The sequence below is a fragment of the Stigmatopora argus genome, chromosome 2 (genome assembly GCF_051989625.1).
Source record: "Stigmatopora argus isolate UIUO_Sarg chromosome 2, RoL_Sarg_1.0, whole genome shotgun sequence".
NCBI classification, from domain to species: Eukaryota; Metazoa; Chordata; class Actinopteri; order Syngnathiformes; family Syngnathidae; genus Stigmatopora; species Stigmatopora argus.
Genome location: NC_135388.1, coordinates 22,619,678 through 22,638,785, shown reverse-complemented (window position 1 = coordinate 22,638,785; position 19,108 = coordinate 22,619,678). Strand labels below are relative to the sequence as shown.

General features: G+C 43.2%; 1 protein-coding gene across 1 annotated transcript in view; it reads right to left on the bottom strand.

Moving 5' to 3' along the window:
- Positions 1 to 19,108, bottom strand: part of cemip (cell migration inducing hyaluronidase 1) — a 166,355-nt gene that overhangs the window by 81,744 nt on the left and 65,503 nt on the right. Inside the window, exons 10-11 of the mRNA XM_077591982.1 lie at positions 9,538 to 9,659; positions 3,022 to 3,169 (exon numbers count right to left, since the gene is read on the bottom strand). Of these exons, the coding sequence (XP_077448108.1) occupies positions 3,022 to 3,169; positions 9,538 to 9,659 (270 nt within the window). The remainder of the gene's footprint in view (positions 1 to 3,021; positions 3,170 to 9,537; positions 9,660 to 19,108) is intronic.

Genomic DNA, 19,108 nt, shown 5'->3' with positions numbered 1-19,108 from the left:
CAGGCTTTTCGTTGCTCATCCTGTAGACTGGCACCAAGGCTTTGCTCATGCTGTTTAAAAAAGATGATGGTTGAACTTGTAGATCAATGCTGGCTTTCCAAGAAGACAACAGCATTCCCACACTTGATGATCCGCATGTTCAGTTCATCTTTGTATAAGAATGTCCGTGAAGGCATCCATGTTAAAATCGCACTCCAACCATTCTCTTGATTTATGTGAGGGAACTCTTCAAACCCCTCGACGTATCGTTTCGCTCCCGGCCGGTCTCCCGAGGAGGCTCACTCGCGGCACTGGAACAAGGCTGAAGTTCATCTTCATTGTCTTGTCAGCTATTGTAAAAAGTCTTGGTTTTGGTTCTTGTTGCTATCCAGAGGAATCATCTTCTCTCGCTAGGGCATTCTGCATCTTAACGATGATATTACTACTCGTGGTTACCGAATGTTCGCTTCTTCCTTATTGATGCAACGCACGGTCAATTCATTTATGATGCATTAAATGATGCAGGAGGTTTAAGAGGCATTTTCAACGCTGATTCAAAATCCATACAATGTAGGAAAAGGCTCGGCATAGCCTCTCTGTGCGCGATGCAAAATGTATGTAATGTAATCCGGAGAAAAGCCACAACGCTGTTTGTATTTTCGGCTCATCATTCTTCAACAGTGAAGTTTTTGCTTCTTATTCTGCGCTGAGTGATACCCATATCAGCGCTGAAGAAGCGGTGCCCTTACTTCCGCCATTTTTCATCTCCTGTCTTCTGCTTGCGATTTTCAGCGTGGATTTCGACATTTTTTGGAAAAAAAATCGTATTTAAGATTTTTTGAAAAATGCGATGCACTGAAGGCGGTAAAAGTTGAAGCTGTGAAGTGGTGAAGGATCATAGTATAGATACAATTTAGATGCTTGAATAGATACAGATAGTGAAGTACTCGCGCATCCCATTATTAGTCCATCTCATTACTTTGAAGAAAGAGGAAGATATTCTGCTATAAATTGAAAATAACCATATATATAACATTAGTAGTAGTAAGAAACAAAAGTGAATTGGATTTTATTTAAAAAATGAACCTAACTTCAAAATGGAGGCCTGAGCATGAACTAAGCGTTTTGTGAACAAGTTTGATTTATTTCTTTATCAGTGGCGTAAGGTCAAATTAAAATGACTAAAATTTATGGTTGAAGTAAAGAATATAGACTGTTGTTAACAACCCTGACAAATTTGAATGAAAATAGTGCATGAAATTAGGCTTGTTAGCGCTTGGATTCACACTCCTGGTGCTTGCTAACGTTGATGCTAAAACGTTGAGCATGTTTCATCTGTCAACATAGTAATTGTGCAAGCCAATTGTCCATCTGAGCCAGAATACAATTCTGAAGGAGTCGACACCGTGTTTCGGAGTGTTTCTCTGAGTCTGAAGCAGAACGCTACTGTAATTCCTCCTTTTAAAGATATCAATAGAGCCGCTTCGTGGTGTAGAGTTTCACTAGCCTGACTTTGGTGCAGGCAGGCACGGGCTCTATTCCCGCTGGTGGTGGTATGATTGTGAGTGCGTATGGTCGTTTGTCTCGCTGTGTGCCCTATGGTTGACTGGCAAACAGTCTAGGGTGTAGTCTGCCTTTTGCCGGAAGTCAGCCGGGTTAGGCTCCAGCAACCCCTGCAACCCTTTCAAGGATGTGCGGTATGGAAGATGAATGAAACTTATCAATAGTACCTAATGTTGTCCCCATGCTTTAAAAAAACAAGAACAAAGCCTATGTTTTGACATATTTGTTTATAACAGAGAATGGTGTTTTTTTAAGTCATTTTGTTACCTGACATGTTTAGTCAGGCGAGTACAATAAACCCTCGAATATCGCAGACAATGGACCCGTGCCCACACGAGGATGAAGGACTTGGACTAAAACTCCCATTTACCTGTTTTTTTTTAAATTATATCAAGCGAAGAGGAACTATTTTCACTGAGTACAGTATTTAAAGCAGTTACATTTTTAAATATATACATTCCTATTTAGATATCAATACATTACAGTCTTTTGACATGCTTATAGCTGTAATATTTAATAAATATACACTTTGATAATTGTAATTGTGTACTTGTATGTCTGTTATAGGCGCGAAAACATGTATTGTGGTAGTTATAAGAGGGGTGAGCCTACTTCGCGTTTTTTCAATTATCACGGCCATATCTGGTCTATATTAACCGCGATATTCGAGGGATTACTGTACTGCAGTCTTGTATGTCCCTTGACAACATTACCAGACCAGATCTATCTATCCATTTTCAATACTGCACTGGTGCCTTTCCCAGCTGACCTGGGGAGAAAGGCAAACTAAACTCTAAACTGGTTGTCAACCAGCTATATAACACACACACAGAGAAATAATCCTTTGGACCCGCAATCACACCATCACTGAGTGGGAATAGATCCCACGCTGTCTGTGCCAAAGTCAGCCAAAGTGAACCATCAATGAGTCGTTACAACAGTAAAGATCGTAAATAACCAATGTGACTGTAAATTATATAATTTTTCCTTAAATTCTATACTAACGACTAATTTAATGTATTTGTAATTAGTAAGCATGTATTAACATGCATACACTGTATGTCTCACCAAGTGATAGGAAATTGTCCTAAAAAAAAAATGTCATTACCCTGGGCAAAGCACACTTTTTGACTTTTTAAATCACTGGAAAAAACTAGCGACAAATTTACTATATGTATAAATCTTAAAAATAAAAGTGGCACACGGGGAGATTATTAAACTGTTAACATATATTATTCTACAACCTATATAAATGAAAAACTATTTTGTGGTGTCAAAATTTAGTTAAAATATTGTGATGGCCTGGGAACTTTGTGATTGTTATAAAATGCGGCATAAAAATTGGAGTAACATACTGTGCTGTGCTTCATTCATGAGGTGAATGAGACTCAGCGAATTTTAATGATTAGATGTTGATTAATTTGCTTTAGTTATATTCACTTGTGGGAAAAAAAAGTATCTAATGTGAGATTCATTTACCAAGTTTTCCACAGAGGAAGCGAACTCTGTAGTTGTGACAGAGGCCATGAGTTTGGTCTTTGTTGCGGCAGACAAAGCCATAATCTCTGGCATTTTTGTGGATCATATCCCCTGTTTGATTAGAAGGTACACCATCATGGGTTTCAGCCTATAAAGAACAACATTAAAAAGAAGGATTACCAAATTAATATGAGTAAATTCAAATCTTCCGAGGCAGCCCTAAACCTGTATATTTTATTCAAAGGTTGAAATATTCTCCATAAAAAAAGGTTCCATGTAGTCCAGTCAAGTTGATTCGGGTCATGTATCGGACCGGATCAGACTACAACACATCAGAACTATTCCAGTTAGGCTGACTTTCTTAATTGGGGTCTACAGCTACTGGATATATGGATTTTTTTCTGTTTTTAAACTAAACGCAAACTCTAAAGTCATTTCTGAGATCCTTATTATATCAGGATATTGGATGTCATAATACTATGACTAATGTTACTATGATATGTATATTTTATAGTTGGATTGGATTGGATAACTTTATTCATCCCGTGTTCGGGAAATTTCATTGTGACAGTAGCAAGAAAAGGCAGTTATAAGTTAGACAGTACAGTCGCAAAGGCCGCAGAACAACAAAGCAAAAGCACAAAGTACAAAGCAAATCAAAGTCAATGGGCTCATTAAGAATCACCAAATCAGATCATTAAGACAGAAAAGCAGCAAAAACACAAAACGAGCAAGAGTGGACGGAGCTACCGCCACCAGCTGCCACTTGAACGGCGCCATCTTGGTTTCGGTAGCAAAAACGGATAGACTCAAAAAGACGTTGTAAAGTTGGACAAAAACTGGAACCACACATATAATCAAATATGTTGTACAAATAATCAAGTAATTTAGAATCACAATACCTTTGCACAGGTCAGATATTTTCCTATGTTTGCCTTGAGTTTTACTCAAGTGAAAGACTAGATAGAAGGAGCTCTTAGGCCTGTCAATATGCACTTTGGCAAACAAGTCTTTGTTTTTTTGTTGTTTTTATTATTTATACCTGCCCCAAAATGTTAGTGTGTCTGTTAAACCTATAGTGCAGGGCCGTGTAGAAAGAGAGGAGCAACTCTCTCTGATCTTGCAGCCGGGTGAAGATTACAGATTCAAATGGGACAGCAGGTAGTGAATATGTGACAATTGATAACCACACATCAAACATTTTCATGTAAATAATACAGGTTGTCATACACGGATTTTGTACTCTTTCATGAGAGTGATACGCTTACAGCTTGCAAAGTTGAGCTAAACGGCATATGAGAGTCAGTCAACTACCAATACCCACAAATAGAAAAAAGTGTATGCATGACAGGCCTCTCTCTGATATAATATTAAGAGTTGACAATTTAGGCGGTCCGGCAGATGAGTGGTTTGCGCGTCCGCCTCACAGTGGGGGTCCTGGGTTCGAATCCAGATCGGTCCACCAATGTGGAGTTTGCATGTTGTCCCAGGCCTGCGTGGGTTTTCTCCGAGTACTCCGGTTTCCTCCCAAATTCCAAAGACATGCATGGTAGGCAAATTGGATACTCTAAATTGCCCTTAGGTATGAGTGAGTGTGAATGGTTGTTTGTCTCCTTGTGCCCTGCGATTGGCTGGCCACCAAGTCAAGGTGTCTCTGCAACTGGCCCGAAGTCAGCTGGGATACGCTCCCCCCTCGTTCTCCTCCTGCCCCTCTTCCACCGGTCTCTGCATTACTGTCGATCAGGTGATAAAACAGCTAAAGAAGATCGAGGCAAGGAAGGCTACCGGTCCAGACGGCCTCAGCTCCAGACTACTGAGAGAGTGTGCGGATCAGCTTGGTAAAGTGATTCTGCATATTTTCAACCTCAGCCTCAGTCTGCAGAAGGTCCCCACCTTGTGGAAAACTTCCTGTGTGGTCCCAGTTCCTATGACTGCGTACCCCAGGGAGCCAAACCACTTCAGGCCGGTAGCATTAACCTCTCACCTGATCAAGACATTGGAGAGAATCATCCTCAATCACCTCAGCACCCTGATGAATGCAGAGCTGGACCCTCTGCAGTTCGCCTATCGTCCAGGCATTGGTGTGGAAGATGCTACCACCTACCTGATGCACAGGTCTCTTTCACAGCTGGAAAACACGGGAAGCACGCTGAGAATGATGTTTTTTGACCTCTCCAGTGCGTTCAACACCATTCAGCCGGTCCTACTGAGAGGGAAACTGGAAGAGGCTGGAGTAAGGAACCACCTAACCGCATGGATCATCGACTTCCTCACTGACAGACCACAATAAGTGAGACTCCAGGACTGTACGTCTGATGTGGTAGCTTGCAGCACGGGGGCCCCACAAGGCACAGTGCTCTCTCCACTCCTCTTCTCCCTCTACACATCGGACTTTAAACATAATACAGACACCTGCCACCTCCAGAAGTTCTCTGACGACACCGCTATTGTTGAACAAGTCACGGACGGGAACGACCTGGAGTACAGGGGAGTCATCACCAATGTTCCCTCTAAGCTGCGCGCGTGCGCAATTGCGCACTACTCTCGTCTTCTCTGCGCAGCAGCAATCATATGGCGCGCAGTAAAAAAAATAAAAAATCAGATTTTTTTTTTTTAACCCCTTTCCCCATGATGGCGCCATTTAAGCGGCAGCCAGTGGATGTAGCTCTGTCCACTCATGTTTTACAGCATGTTTTACATGAAAAATTAGAGGGAACATTGACATGCACCTGCTTCTGGCAGGTGTGATACTGGTGTGCCCATAGCGAGCAATGATGATGTCGTGACCGGATGATTCACCTAAAGACGTTTCGCCGACGGACGTTTGACAGACGGACAGGTCGCCGAATGAACGTTCGTTCAAACAGCGTTTAATGATTAAATTCAAATACTAGTATTTGTTATTTTAATGATTAAATACAAATACTAGTATTTGTATTTAATCATTAAACGCTGTTTTCAGCTGGATTTGACCGAATTTGAGAGCATTTTGAGCCATTTGGCGAATGGACGTATATGGACTTTTTTTGCCTCCATCGCGACATCATCGCGACATTTTACCGAGGAATTCACTTCCCTGGGCTCGGTTCTAATGTCCAAAGAGCTCCAGTATTTGTATTTAATCATTAAACGCTGTTTTCAGCTGGATTTGACCCGATTGCTGTCATTTTACGGCTCGTTTCTGCTACATCTGCCGGCCCAAGAGTGCTTATTCCAGGACTGCCATGCCCGCCCAAGAGTGCTTATTCCCGGGCTGCCATTGATGGTAGACTAACATTGATTTTTACTATAATTTGGACAACACCGGCGGCGGGCCGGATTAAAAATCCTAACGGGCCGTATATGGCCCGCGGGCGGAGGTTGAAAAACTTGTACACACACGATCCGGGGGCGGGGCGAGCGCACGAATCCCGTTTCGGCGAAACCTCTGTTCGGCCGAATGAACGTTCGGCGAAACCTCCGTTCGGCCGAATGAACGTTCGGCGAAACCTCCGTTCGGCCGAATGAATGTTCGGCGAAACCTCCGTTCGGCCGAATGAACGTTCGGCCGAATGAACGTTCGGCGAAACCTCCGTTCGGCCGAATGAACGTTCGGCGGAACGTCCATTCGGCGACCTGCCCGTCTGTCAAACATCCGTCGGCGAAACGTCTTTAGGCGAATCATCCGAGTACCGATGATGTCGCTCACACTGGTACTCAGTGCGCTCAGGGAGGTTGTCTTTCTGCTCAGACCAACAAAAAATTAGAGGGAACATTGGTCATCACAGCCTTTGTTGACTGGTGTAGGCAAAACCACCTCTACATCAACACCAATAAGACAAAGGAAATGGTCATCGATTTTCGGAGGAATCCTCAACAGACCACTCAGGTGAACATCCAGGGTACAGACATTGAAATCGTGGAGAATTTTAAGTACTTGGGTGTTCACCTCAACAACAAACTAGACTGGTCCACAAACATAGATGCCCTGTACAAAAGGGGCCAGAGCCGCCTCTACCTACTCAGGAGTCTACGGTCCTTTGGAGTGTGCAGGACACTGCTGAAGACTTTCTACGACACTGTGGTGGCATCTACAGTGTTTTATGCAGTGCTCTGTTGGGGATGCGGGAGCACGGAGAGGGACAGGAACAGGCTGAATAAGCTGGTCAGGAGGGCCAGCTCTGTTCTGGGCTGTCCTCTGGACTCTGTGGAGGAAGTGGGAGAGCGGAGAATGCTGACCAGGATGATGTCCATCATGGACAGCACCTCCCACCCCCTGCATGAGTCTGTGGAGTCCCTCCGAAGCTCCTTTAGCAATAGACTGCGGCACCCTCATTGCAGGAAGGAGCGCTTCCGCAGATCCTTCCTCCCATCAGCTGTCAGGCTCTTTAACAAAAAAATGGCTGAGTGTTAAGACCTACCGTATGCATACATGTACATTTATGTGTATGTATGTATATATGTGCTAAGCAACACGCTTATTTATTTATATATTTATTCATGTATTTATTTATTAACTTACTTATTACCTATCTATTTATGTCTAAAATGCCTTTCCTATTCCTGCATCCTCACCCTCTTGCTACTGTGACAACGAAATTTCCCGAATACGGGATGAATAAAGTTATCCAATCCAATCCAATTAGTCAATTTATCCCTGGTCATACCTTTCCAGTTAGAAGTCATCTTGAAAACGGAAGGGAAAATCACTCATGAATCAAGATTAAAAAATATACGTAAATATGGGATGCTCATACCAATAGTGCTCAACATATGTATATGCCATGAAGAGCCTCTGATAAAATATACCGTATTTATTCGAATACAACGGGCAAAATTTTGTACCAAAAAACTGAAGCAAAGTTCGGGTGGTCTTCGCTTTTATGACCAAATCGCAAGGTTTTCGGAGGTTTTGACGTCCACCATTTTAAATATTCCTTTCTTGACCCAACTCTCGTCACGCCTGAGATTTCAGGCGAGAAGAGAAGGCAAGATGGCGGACTACACACACACACACCGGCAGTGTTCTGTCATAGGGTTTCAAAAATGTATAAAAACTGCGACTGTGCCTGGGAAAAAACTCTGATGACAGGGCAGGGCCCAGAGGATATACTGCCCCGGCACGGGGTCGGGCATGAAGGATAAGCGGCCCCAGGAAAAGGTTCCGATGACAGGGCACAGCACAGTGGATAAACTGCCCCAGCACGGAGGATAAGCGGCTCCGGCACGAAAGAAAACTGGCTTGGCATGGCAAATAAACGCTTAAAAAGGGGGCAAGTGCACACTTAGGGAAAGAAAATGCTGGAGCTTTTCAGATTTTATTTTAAAGCGACTGGCGCACTTCCAAATTCTGCCCAGGGCACTCCTTTCTTGGGGAACAGAGCCCCCGGAGAAGCCCCCCAGGGCAAATCGGGGGAAATGGCCAAAAATCCCAGTGAAAAACTGCCCTCTGCCGGTGAAAAATTCCCCTCCCCAGCTGTTATAATGGGAGACATAAAAACCTGTCTTTGTCCGCCAGATGGCGCGCGAGAGCCCGTTCTACCAGGGCCCAAAGAAGGTACATTTATATCCCCCTTCTCAGGGGATATAATCTACCTTCTTTTACAAAAGCCAGTCCTCTCCAAATAGCCTTCGGCAAGTTTATAGGGGAGGGTAAAATAAAAAAGTTGCTCCAGAGTAACGTTAGCGGGGCAGCCACTCACCAACCGTCCCAACATACAAAACAAGTTACGAAACCCCCCTAAAGTAAATGCATTTCCTGTATCCGTTAGTCTATTTTTCAAATTATCCTGGAAACATTATTGCGGCCTGCTTAATTTCCACTTGGAGCCTCTCAGAACGACTCTCTTTTGACTGCCGTTTGTCGTCACGGAGTTCTTTATTTAAAATTATTGGTGCGAATGAAATGAATAAGCGGGCCCTGTTATTCATCAAAAACAGAAGAGAAGAAAGTAGCGTGCGGTTTACTGATATTGCAAGCAATGGAACCGGCCATAACCGACCTAGGATTATTGCTACACTATTGAACAAGAAGGAAGCATTAAAACCGATGACTCCTTGGCATGGTCTCTCTGTACAGAACGACAACATGGAGAAACTCTTACTCCTTTGAAGTTTTATTTAATGCTGAGTTGTTTAATTTCATTATTTGAAGTTGTTTAGATGTGTGTTTCTGTGCATGTGTTCGTGTGCTAACGTTAGCTTCTCCCTCACTATACTGTACTACTGCACGAATGGAACAAGTTTTTATTATTCTTGTTATTCATTTTATTACATTAATAAATAATTTTCTTATCATTTTCTTTCATTTTTATTTGTTTCTCACATCTTTTTTACAAAAGTGGGACAGTGGTCATTTTTAAAGGGTTTAGTGAGTAGTTTTTTGAGGACCGTGGAACGAATTACAGAATGTACATATATTGCTCTACTTCCGAAAAATTCAAGTGACCCCAAAAGTTCTGGAACCAAATAATTTCGTAAGTAGAGGTACAACTGTACATTAAACCTGGGCATACTGAATGAATGTACACGATTTACCTGAATGTCCAGCGGACTCTTACACAAACGATCTGGATAAGCTTCACGTAAATCTGTCAGCTTCTCCCAGTCTCCAGATCCTCTCTCATCATCTCTGTCAAACCATTCAGTCCACTCAGCCTCTGTGGAAGACCCACACAAAGAGGGTAAATGCCATATTTGCATTTGCCACATTTCTGACCTTACATACACACTACTGTTTGTGAGAATGCAAATTTAAATTCTGCAATCCTTGTCAGGGTCATAATGTGCTGGAGTTGACATCGGGCGATAGCCAAACTGCACCCTCAAAGTTGGCCAGACAGTCGAAGGGTACACATAGACTTAGACCCATTTTCACTCAATTATACCATCACTAAGTGGCAGTGGCGGGCGGTGCATTTTCTGGTAGCGCCTTCAACGTATCAATCCAACCCTCAAAAACTATTTTATGGCTATAAAACCTCTACTGCAGCTACAGCTGCGACACATAAAAAATAATCAATAAATTAATGCACCAAAATGGGGTAAAATCCACTTCCTAGCAGCATTTCATGATTAAATACAAATACTGGAGCTTTTCAGACATTAAAATCAGGCCAGGGGGTGATTTTCCCGGGAAAAGACAGCGATGAACGTCAATGGCGTACGGGCATACATTGCCCGAAAATGGGGTAAAATCCAGCCGAAAACAGCATTTATTGGTGAAATACAAATACTGGAGCTTTTTAGACATCAGAACCGGGCCCGGAATATCATTTCCCTGGTAAAAAGACAGCGATGAACGTCGATACGTCCATACGTGAAATGACAAAAATGCACTAAAATTAGGTAAAATCCAGTTCCTAGCATCATTTCTTGATTGAATACAAATACTGGAGCTTTTGAGACATTACAACCAGGCCAGGGGGGTGATTTTTCCCGGGAAAAGACAGCGGTGGACGTCAATGGTGAAACGCCAAAAATTAAACTGGGGTAAAATCCACTTCCTAGCAGCATTTTGTGATTAAATACAAACACTGGAGCTTTTCAGATATCAGAACTTGGCCCACAATTGAAATATTATTTAGGAATAATATTGGATATTGGACAATGGATATTGTGTAAAAAGGATTTTTGGTGAGTAAAATATGGCTATACCAAAAATCCTTTTCACACAATATCCATCCTCCCTTCTTTCTTCCTTCTTTCCTATCGCCATCGAAGCTAATGATGAAAGTCGAGCCTGTCCTGTCATATTTCCGGCATTGTCCGTTTTGAAAATAGCTTTAAATCAACACAACAATATACTATTTGCTTGTGGAGCTAAGTTAGCGCGCTGAAAGTGCCGCACACACCGTTTTCCCGGCTGTAACAGGCTTGCTAGCTTCGGAGTTGAGCGCCCTTTCTTAATGATGTCCATTTTTTTCTGGAAAAGTCCGTCTGGAAAATAGCTTTGTGAGCAAACAGAATCCATTTGTTTTTGCTTCTGTCGGCCATTGTGGGTGGAGTTTGCGATCTCGGCTGCCTCGGGTACTGCTTTGGCCCGTCTACTAGCCAATCATGGTTTGTGAAAGCAATGACATGTCCCAGCCAGCAAAATGCTAACGCCTATGAAAAATCATTGTGGGGTTGCCAACTCGAAATCTGATTGGTTAAAAGCAACAGTCTAGTTTAATACAGCAGAGCCCGCAAGAACTGATTGTGAAGGCTTTGAGGCAGATCTGATCTGGCAACAAATAATGGCTGAAATGTGATTGGTTAAATCCTTCAATATGAAAACACACATCTGGAAGCAGTGCAACCAGGGAGAAAAGCAATGAAAGGAAGCTAACAGACCATTTGGAATAATAAGTATTGATGGACAAAATATAATGATTCAGATATTTCTTAGGCCAGCAGAGAAGGCCTTGAAGGCCCTGACGGCCCGCCACTGCTAAGTGGTAATCGATCCCACGCTCCCTGCACCAAAGTCAGGAGAATGTGCCAATACACCATTATCAAATATACCTCTATGAAATGTGTATTCATATATACATAGACATATATGTAAATATATATATGATCTCTATGAAATGTATGTATTCATATATACATAGACATATATATATATATAGGCGTGAAAATACGGTATATATATACCGTATTTTCACGCCTATTTGGCGCATCGTTTCTTACGCCGCAGTGTCAGTAACGAGTGCTATTTCTGTATTTTAGACACACAAAGCACGCACAATTTGATTAGACGCATATATATTATATATTTCATATGGATTAAGATTGAAACGCAATAGCGCTGGCTACCGGAAGCAGCTTATTTCCGGGTTCAGGTGCGCAGTGACTGCTGGGAAATATAGTTCTTCCTCGCTACACCCACATGCTAAAAACACGCTTTAAAAAGGCAACGGAAGCAAAACTGAGTTCGGTAGTGCTTTATTTGGATTTTTTACAATGTACTCAAGTCATCATTGTAATAGATTGATACTAGAAATGATAATTGCCTCAGGTTATACAAGTGTGTTTAACCACGCCACCTAGTGACCGTTGTGTAGTACAGCGTGACCCGGATGGAGTGGTGTTGTGTGTCCGGTCTGTGTGTGTGTTGGAGGGTTGCAATAAAGAGCTACACGTGTGTGAACCCTGGCTCCGCCATCTATTGCTGTTATGGATATATTAACAGTTATATAAAGTGCAAAGTTATCACAGTGGCGACGAGGATGGGATCCCTTTCAAGACGGTAGGGATTAAAAGTTTCGGAACGAGGAAATTAAGGCGTTACAAGGAGGTAACGTGACTTTGCAAACTAGCATTAGCAAGAGTTGCTAAGCTAACGGCGGCACTGCAACATGGCCAGATTCATTGGAAATCTCGGCGAATACCAGGAAAATGAAGAAGATTTTGAATCTTACTTGGAACGGTTTGAGCAATGGATGATCATCAACGAAGTGGAGGAAGGTAAAAAAGCCAACGTGTTCCTGTCTATAATAGGTGCAGAGGCCTACGGACTGTTAAAAAACCTTTGCATACCAGAGAAGCCTAGTAGCCTCTCGTATGATGTGCTAAGCGGAAGATTATCATCTCATTACAAGCCGAAACCGCTGGTGATCGCGGAGCGATTCAAATTTCAAAAAAGGAATCAAAAAGAAAACGAGTCTGTGTCAGATTATATTGTGGCGTTAAAGCAGCTATCCAGCCACTGCGAATTTGGTCTCCATTCAGACGAAGCAATGAGAGACAGATTTGTTTGTGGATTGAGAGTGGAAGCTATTCAGAGAAGATTACTCACGGAGCAAGATCTAACATTTAAAAAAACATGCGAACTGTCGTTATCCATGGAAATGGCCTCAAAGAATACGTTGGAGTTCGCCAGCAAAATGGAAGAACCTGCCACATTAAATAAGATTGACCAGAAAAAGACAAGCAAAAGTGCGGGGAAATACCAACCAGCAACCAGCGATTGGAAAAGTAAAACCACAAGTGGAAATTTCAGACCACAGAGAAGAGAAAATCATCAACCCTGTTACAGATGTGGACTTAGCAACCACGCCGCTCATGAATGCAGGTATAAAGTAGAGACATGTCACAAGTGTTCAAAAGTAGGACACATAGCAAGGATGTGTAAAACAAAAAAATGGCAAGGACACACAGTATGTAAAGGAAAATAAAAATGAGACAACGGGAAATGTTGATGATGAACTGTGCGAGTCATATCACTTGAATGCCGTGTATCCCACAAATGCTGTCGGAAATTGGAAGAAGGAAATGACAGTACAGGTCATATTAGAAGGAACTCCTCTAGAGATGCAACTCGACACAGGAGCTGCTGTAACACTTGTTTCGGAAATAGTGTATAAGAAGCATCTCTCTCATCTGCCATTGAAAGTAAGTAAAGTGCAGCTGTCAACTTTTTCCGGAGAGAACATTCCTTTGATGGGACAAGTGACGGCCAAGGTAAAATATGGAAACCAGAGTGGTGATCTATCACTAGTGATCGTAAAAGGTGACAGACCAGCCCTACTTGGCCGTAACTGGCTCAAAAACTTCAAACTGGACTGGGCAAGCATCTTCTCAGTTATACCAGCAAGGGGCAGTAACAACGCAGATGTGGATACAGTGTTGCAGAGACACAAAGCAGTGTTTGCTGAGGAGTTAGGCACTATTCGGAATTTTAAGGCCAACATTACAATAAAGCCAAATACCAAACCGATCTTCAGGAAGGCCAGACCAGTGCCGTATGCATTAAAGAATGCAGTTGAGACTGAGTTAAATCGCCTAGAAAAAGCTGGCATTATCTCAAAGAAAGAACATAGTCAGTGGGCCGCGCCCATAGTAGTGGTACCCAAAGCAGACAAGTCAATTCGTATCTGCGGAGACTATAAGGTCACAGTAAATCAAAGTGTGGAAAGGAGACCTATCCACTACCAAACGTTGAAGACCTTTTTGCCACCCTAGCTGGAGGCACTCTTTTCAGCAAGTTAGACTTGTCACATGCTTACCAACAGCTGGAGTTAGAAAAAGACTCAGAAAAGTATTTGACAATAAATACTCACAAAGGACTGTATGTGTATCATAGACTTTCATACAGAGTGTCCAGTGCTCCTTCTATGTTTCAGAATGTGATGGACCAGATCCTCCAAGGCTTGGAGCATGTGACCTGTTTTTTAGACGACATTTTGGTCACAGGAAAGACAAGAGCTGAACACCTGAGGAATCTGGAGGAGGTACTGAGCCGCCTGGAGAGCTACGGGGTAAGAGTGAAAAGAGCAAAATGTGACTTCATGCAGGAGAAAGTAGAATACCTGGGGCATCTGATAGATAAGGAGGGACTGCACCCCACTGCGACAAAAGTTGCAGCCATCGTTAATGCACCCCAGCCTACAAACGTCACAGAGCTACGGTCTTTTCTAGGACTATTAAACTATTATGGTCGGTTCATGAAAGACCTGTCGACGGTTCTGCAGCCGCTACATCAACTACTGAAGAAGGAAGTTGATTGGAAATCCACTACTAAATGTGCAGCAGCATTCAAAGATGCAAAAGAACAGTTAGTAAAAAGCTCAGTAGTAGTGCACTATGACACCAAGAAACCCCTGCGATTAGCTTCAGATGCATCCCCTTATGGAATCGGGGCTGTCATGTCTCACATAATGGAAAATGTAGATGAGAAACCGATCGCATTTGCATCGCGTACATTGACAGAGGCAGAAAGCAAATACAGTCAGATAGAGAAAGAGGCTTTGGCCATAATTTTTGGCGTGACCAAATTTCATAAATATTTATATGGCCGCAAGTTCAGTTTAATAACTGACCACAAGCCCCTTCTTTCTATTTTGGGACCCAAGTCTGAAATTCCCACTTTAGCTGCTCTGCGAATGCAGCGCTGGGCGCTGAGACTGATGGCTTATGACTACAGTATAGAGTACAGAACGTCAGCAGAAAATGCCAACACAGATGCGTTATCTAGACTGCCGGGGAAGGAAAAGGATAACACAGCGGAGGAACACAGCATCTTCTATTTCTCAGTAGTGGATGAGCTTCCCGTGCAAGCTACAGAGATCGCACAGAGCACTCTCAAGGACCCAGTCCTATGCAAAGTACTGGAGCTGACTCGGTCTGGATGGCCAAGTCAAAACAAGGACGAGAGACTGAAACCATACTTTTTCAGGAAAAATGAACTCTCTGTGGAACAAGGTTGCATATTGTGGGGAATTCGAGTTATCATTCCACCAGCACACCGAGAGCGACTACTGCATGACCTTCACCTAGGACACCCTGGAGGGTGCAGGATGAAGGCCTTGGCCAGGAGCTATTTGTGGTGGCCGCAGTTGGACAGTGAAATAGAACACACAGTACAACAATGTGAAGCCTGTCAGTGTGAGGAAACTACCTGCAGCCGCACCTCTACACATCTGGAAATGGCCGACTAGAGTTTGGCAGCGAATACATATTGACTTTGCAGAGAAAGACCAACACCACTTTTTAGTACTAGTGGACAGTCATTCAAAATGGCTTGAGGTCATCGCCATGGCAACAACCACAGCAGCCAAAATGATTGAGGTGTTGCGGAACATTTTTTCTTCCTACGGGCTTCCTGAGGAGATTGTTTCTGGCAACGGACCTCAATTCACTTCGCAGGAGTACAAGACATTCCTGCTGAGCAACGGAATAACACAAACTTTGGTACCAGCTTACCATCCCGCTTCCAATGGAGCTGCACAGCGAGCAGTTCAGACAGTGAAAGCATCACTGCTGAAACAAGTACTCGAGGAGAAGAAACAAAAGGTCACAATAACTATGCAGCACAGGCTAGCTAACTTCCTGATGGCATACAGGAGTACACCGCACACTGTTACAGGATGTACAGACACTCCCCTACTTATGAACATTCAACTTACGAACAACGGTACATACGAACATGTCTGCAAATTGCGTTTAAGTCAAAAAAATTTCGTAAGTCCAATTTTGTATTTTTTTCCGAGTAGTGCTTCTTTCCGCCGCTAATACGCCTGGCGCTGTGAGGGCTCAGCTCACCCAGCATCTACCTTCTTCGTTGAACGTTTCTCCAGTGGGCAAAGAACCTTTTTCATTTGTATCATTAAATATCTCGTGCATCCATTATTGAATATGGTTGGAAAAAAGCGAAATGCTTCTATTGAGGGAGTTGCAAGGAAGAGGCAAGCCATTTCATTTGAAACGAGTGGCAATAAAAACGAAGCTTGATGCGCGTCAGAAAGTGGTGAGCGTTGCACGGGCATACAAATCGTTCGACCGTCAGTACCATTTATAAACATAAAGATCGAGCAGCAGGACCCAAATATTGAACGTTGCACAAAGTTTGCAAATCAATTGAATGATGCCATAGAGTGCTACCGCATCATTTATGATGAAAAAAAGAAGAAAACTGTGCAATCGTCGTTAGATCGCTTCTTTCGGCCAGTTTCTAATACATAAATCTCTCTCTCTCTCTCTCTCTCGCTCTCTCTCTCTCTACACAGTACTGTACATATTCTCTCCATTTTATTAAATGTTTTTTTCAGTACAAACCAATGCGTGTTACTTATACAAGCCTTAAACATACAAATGCACTTATATAAACCTTCAATATACTTATATAGGCCTTAAACATAAATTATAATACAAAATATAGCACTGAATCAACTTACAAACAAATTCAACTTATGAACAATCGCTCGGAACCTAACTCGTTTGTAAGTAGGGGAGCATCTGTACACCAGCTGAACTGTTTTTAAAACGTCAAATCAGGACCAGGTTCAGCTTACTGAAACCAGATCTCGCTCGAGTGGTGGAAGCAAAACAACGGAAGCAGAAACACTATCATGATAAAACCGCCTCCAAGCTGAGACATCTGTCTGAGGGTGACTCAGTACTGATCCAGAATTTCCGTGGAGGAAAGGAGAGGTGGACAAAAGGAACAGTGGAAAAGAGACTCGGACCAGTCACCTACCTGGTGTGGAATGGTGTGAGCCGACGCTCGATCAACATTGATCATCTGCTGTACAACCAACCGTCCAGACCAGAGACATTGGAGTTTCCGGATGAGCAGCTGGACATCACAAACAACTACCCTGTGGTGGTTCATGCAGATGTGGGGGGGAAAGGCACACCTCGAGCAGTAGGTGGTAGCCCGTACTCACCTGAAGAGACACATGTAACATCTTCACCAGGCTCAGTGGCCTGTGACAAGACAGTTACACCTGACAACCGAGCAGTCAGTTCCCCAGAGGTGTTTGGGCGCAGGTACCCAGTGAGAACCCGAAGCGACTGAATTTGTGATTGGTCAGTTGTGAGGAACGTCGTTCCTAAAATAAAAGAGTTCCTGTTCATACAAAAATGTGAGAAAGAGTTCCTGAGATTGGAATGTCAAAGACTGGACTATTGAGTCTAATGGTTGTGTTAGCGGTAATAATTCAGTTACAAGTTGAGAAGTAAAGTTATAAAAAGTTAATGAGGCAAAGATAATTTTTGAAGTTGAGTGCTAAGTCTTAATAGGAACTTCATAGTTAAAGGGGGAGGAGTGTAATAGATTGATACTAGAAATGATAATTGCCTCAGGTTATACAAGTGTGTTTAACCACGCCACCTAGTGACCATTGTGTAGTACAGCGTGACCCGGATGGAGTGGTGTTGTGTGTCCGGTCTGTGTGTGTGTTGGAGGGTTGCAATAAAGAGCGACACGTGTGAACCCTGGCTCCGCCATCTATTGCTGTTATGGATATATTAACAGTTATATAAAGTGCAAAGTTATCACAATCATCACCTTCAAATCCCTCAAACTCCTCATCTTCTGTGTCAGAATTAAACAATTGCCCGAACGAGCCTTCCAAATAGCCGGGTCCTCCCCTCTCTTCATTTTCAGAGTCACCGTAATTTCCATGTGGCTCCTTAGAAATTATGCAGGCTTTGGCAAAAGCTCGAACAACCGTGCAAGCAGACACGTTCGCCCAGGCGGCAACGATCCATTGACAAATCGTAGCGTAAGAAGCCCGGCGCTGCCTGCCACTTTTCGTGAAGCTGTAAAATGTCTAAATAAAGTACAACCGAACTCAGTTTTGCTTCCGTTGCCTTTTTAAAACATGTTTTTAGCATGTGGGTGTAGCGAGGAAGAACTATATTTCCCAGCAGTCATTGCGCACCGGAACCCGGAAATAAGCTGCTTCCGGTAGCCAGCGCTATCGCCAGCCGCTCGGCGCCCCCGCGAGCGCTCCCGCTTTCATAGAGGTCATATATATATATATATATATATATATATATATATATATATATATATATATATATATATATATATATATATATATATATATATATATATATATATATATTTATATATATGGCGCGAGTGGTTATCGCGTCGGCCTCACAGCTCTGGGGTCCTGGATTCAAATCCAGGTCATATCCATCTATGTGGAGTTTGCATGTTCTCCCCGGGCCTGCGTGGGTTTCCTCCAGGTACTCTGGTTTCCTCCCACATTCCAAAAACATGCAAGGTAGGCTGATTGGACACTCTAAATTGCTCCTAGGTATGGGTGTGACAGTGCATGGTTGTCCGTTTCCTTGTGCCCTGCGATTGGCTGGCCGCCGATTTAGGGTGTCCCCCGCCTCTGGCCCGGAGACAGCTGGGATTGACTCCAGCACACCCCGCGACTCTAATGAGGATGAAGCGGTTAAGAAAATTAGATGAGAGATGAGATCTTGAAACATGAAGAGTTGTCGACTGCGATTCCGTCGAAGGCACTCAACCACAGCTTCTTCCAAGCATAATGTAAGGCCCCGGACCAGACTGGTGGCTGGTTGTGCCGGCCACCCAATCACAGGCCCAGCCCCTAATCACTGTGAAATATAAAATGTATTCTTTTAGATTCTTTTAGTAACTAGAATAGAATTTTACAGAGACGCCACCCACAGGAATTTTACAGTAACAACAACTATGTGTTAAGGCGCACGCATAACCGCCTACGTTTGTGTCACCGCCTATTTCTATGTCACGTGATCTTGTTTCAATCAAGCCCGCGGAGCAGAGGGTGTAGAGCGGAGACCACGTTGGGAGAGCAGGAAGATTTAACCATCTTTTTTCTCTTGCTCCGTGCTACCTCTC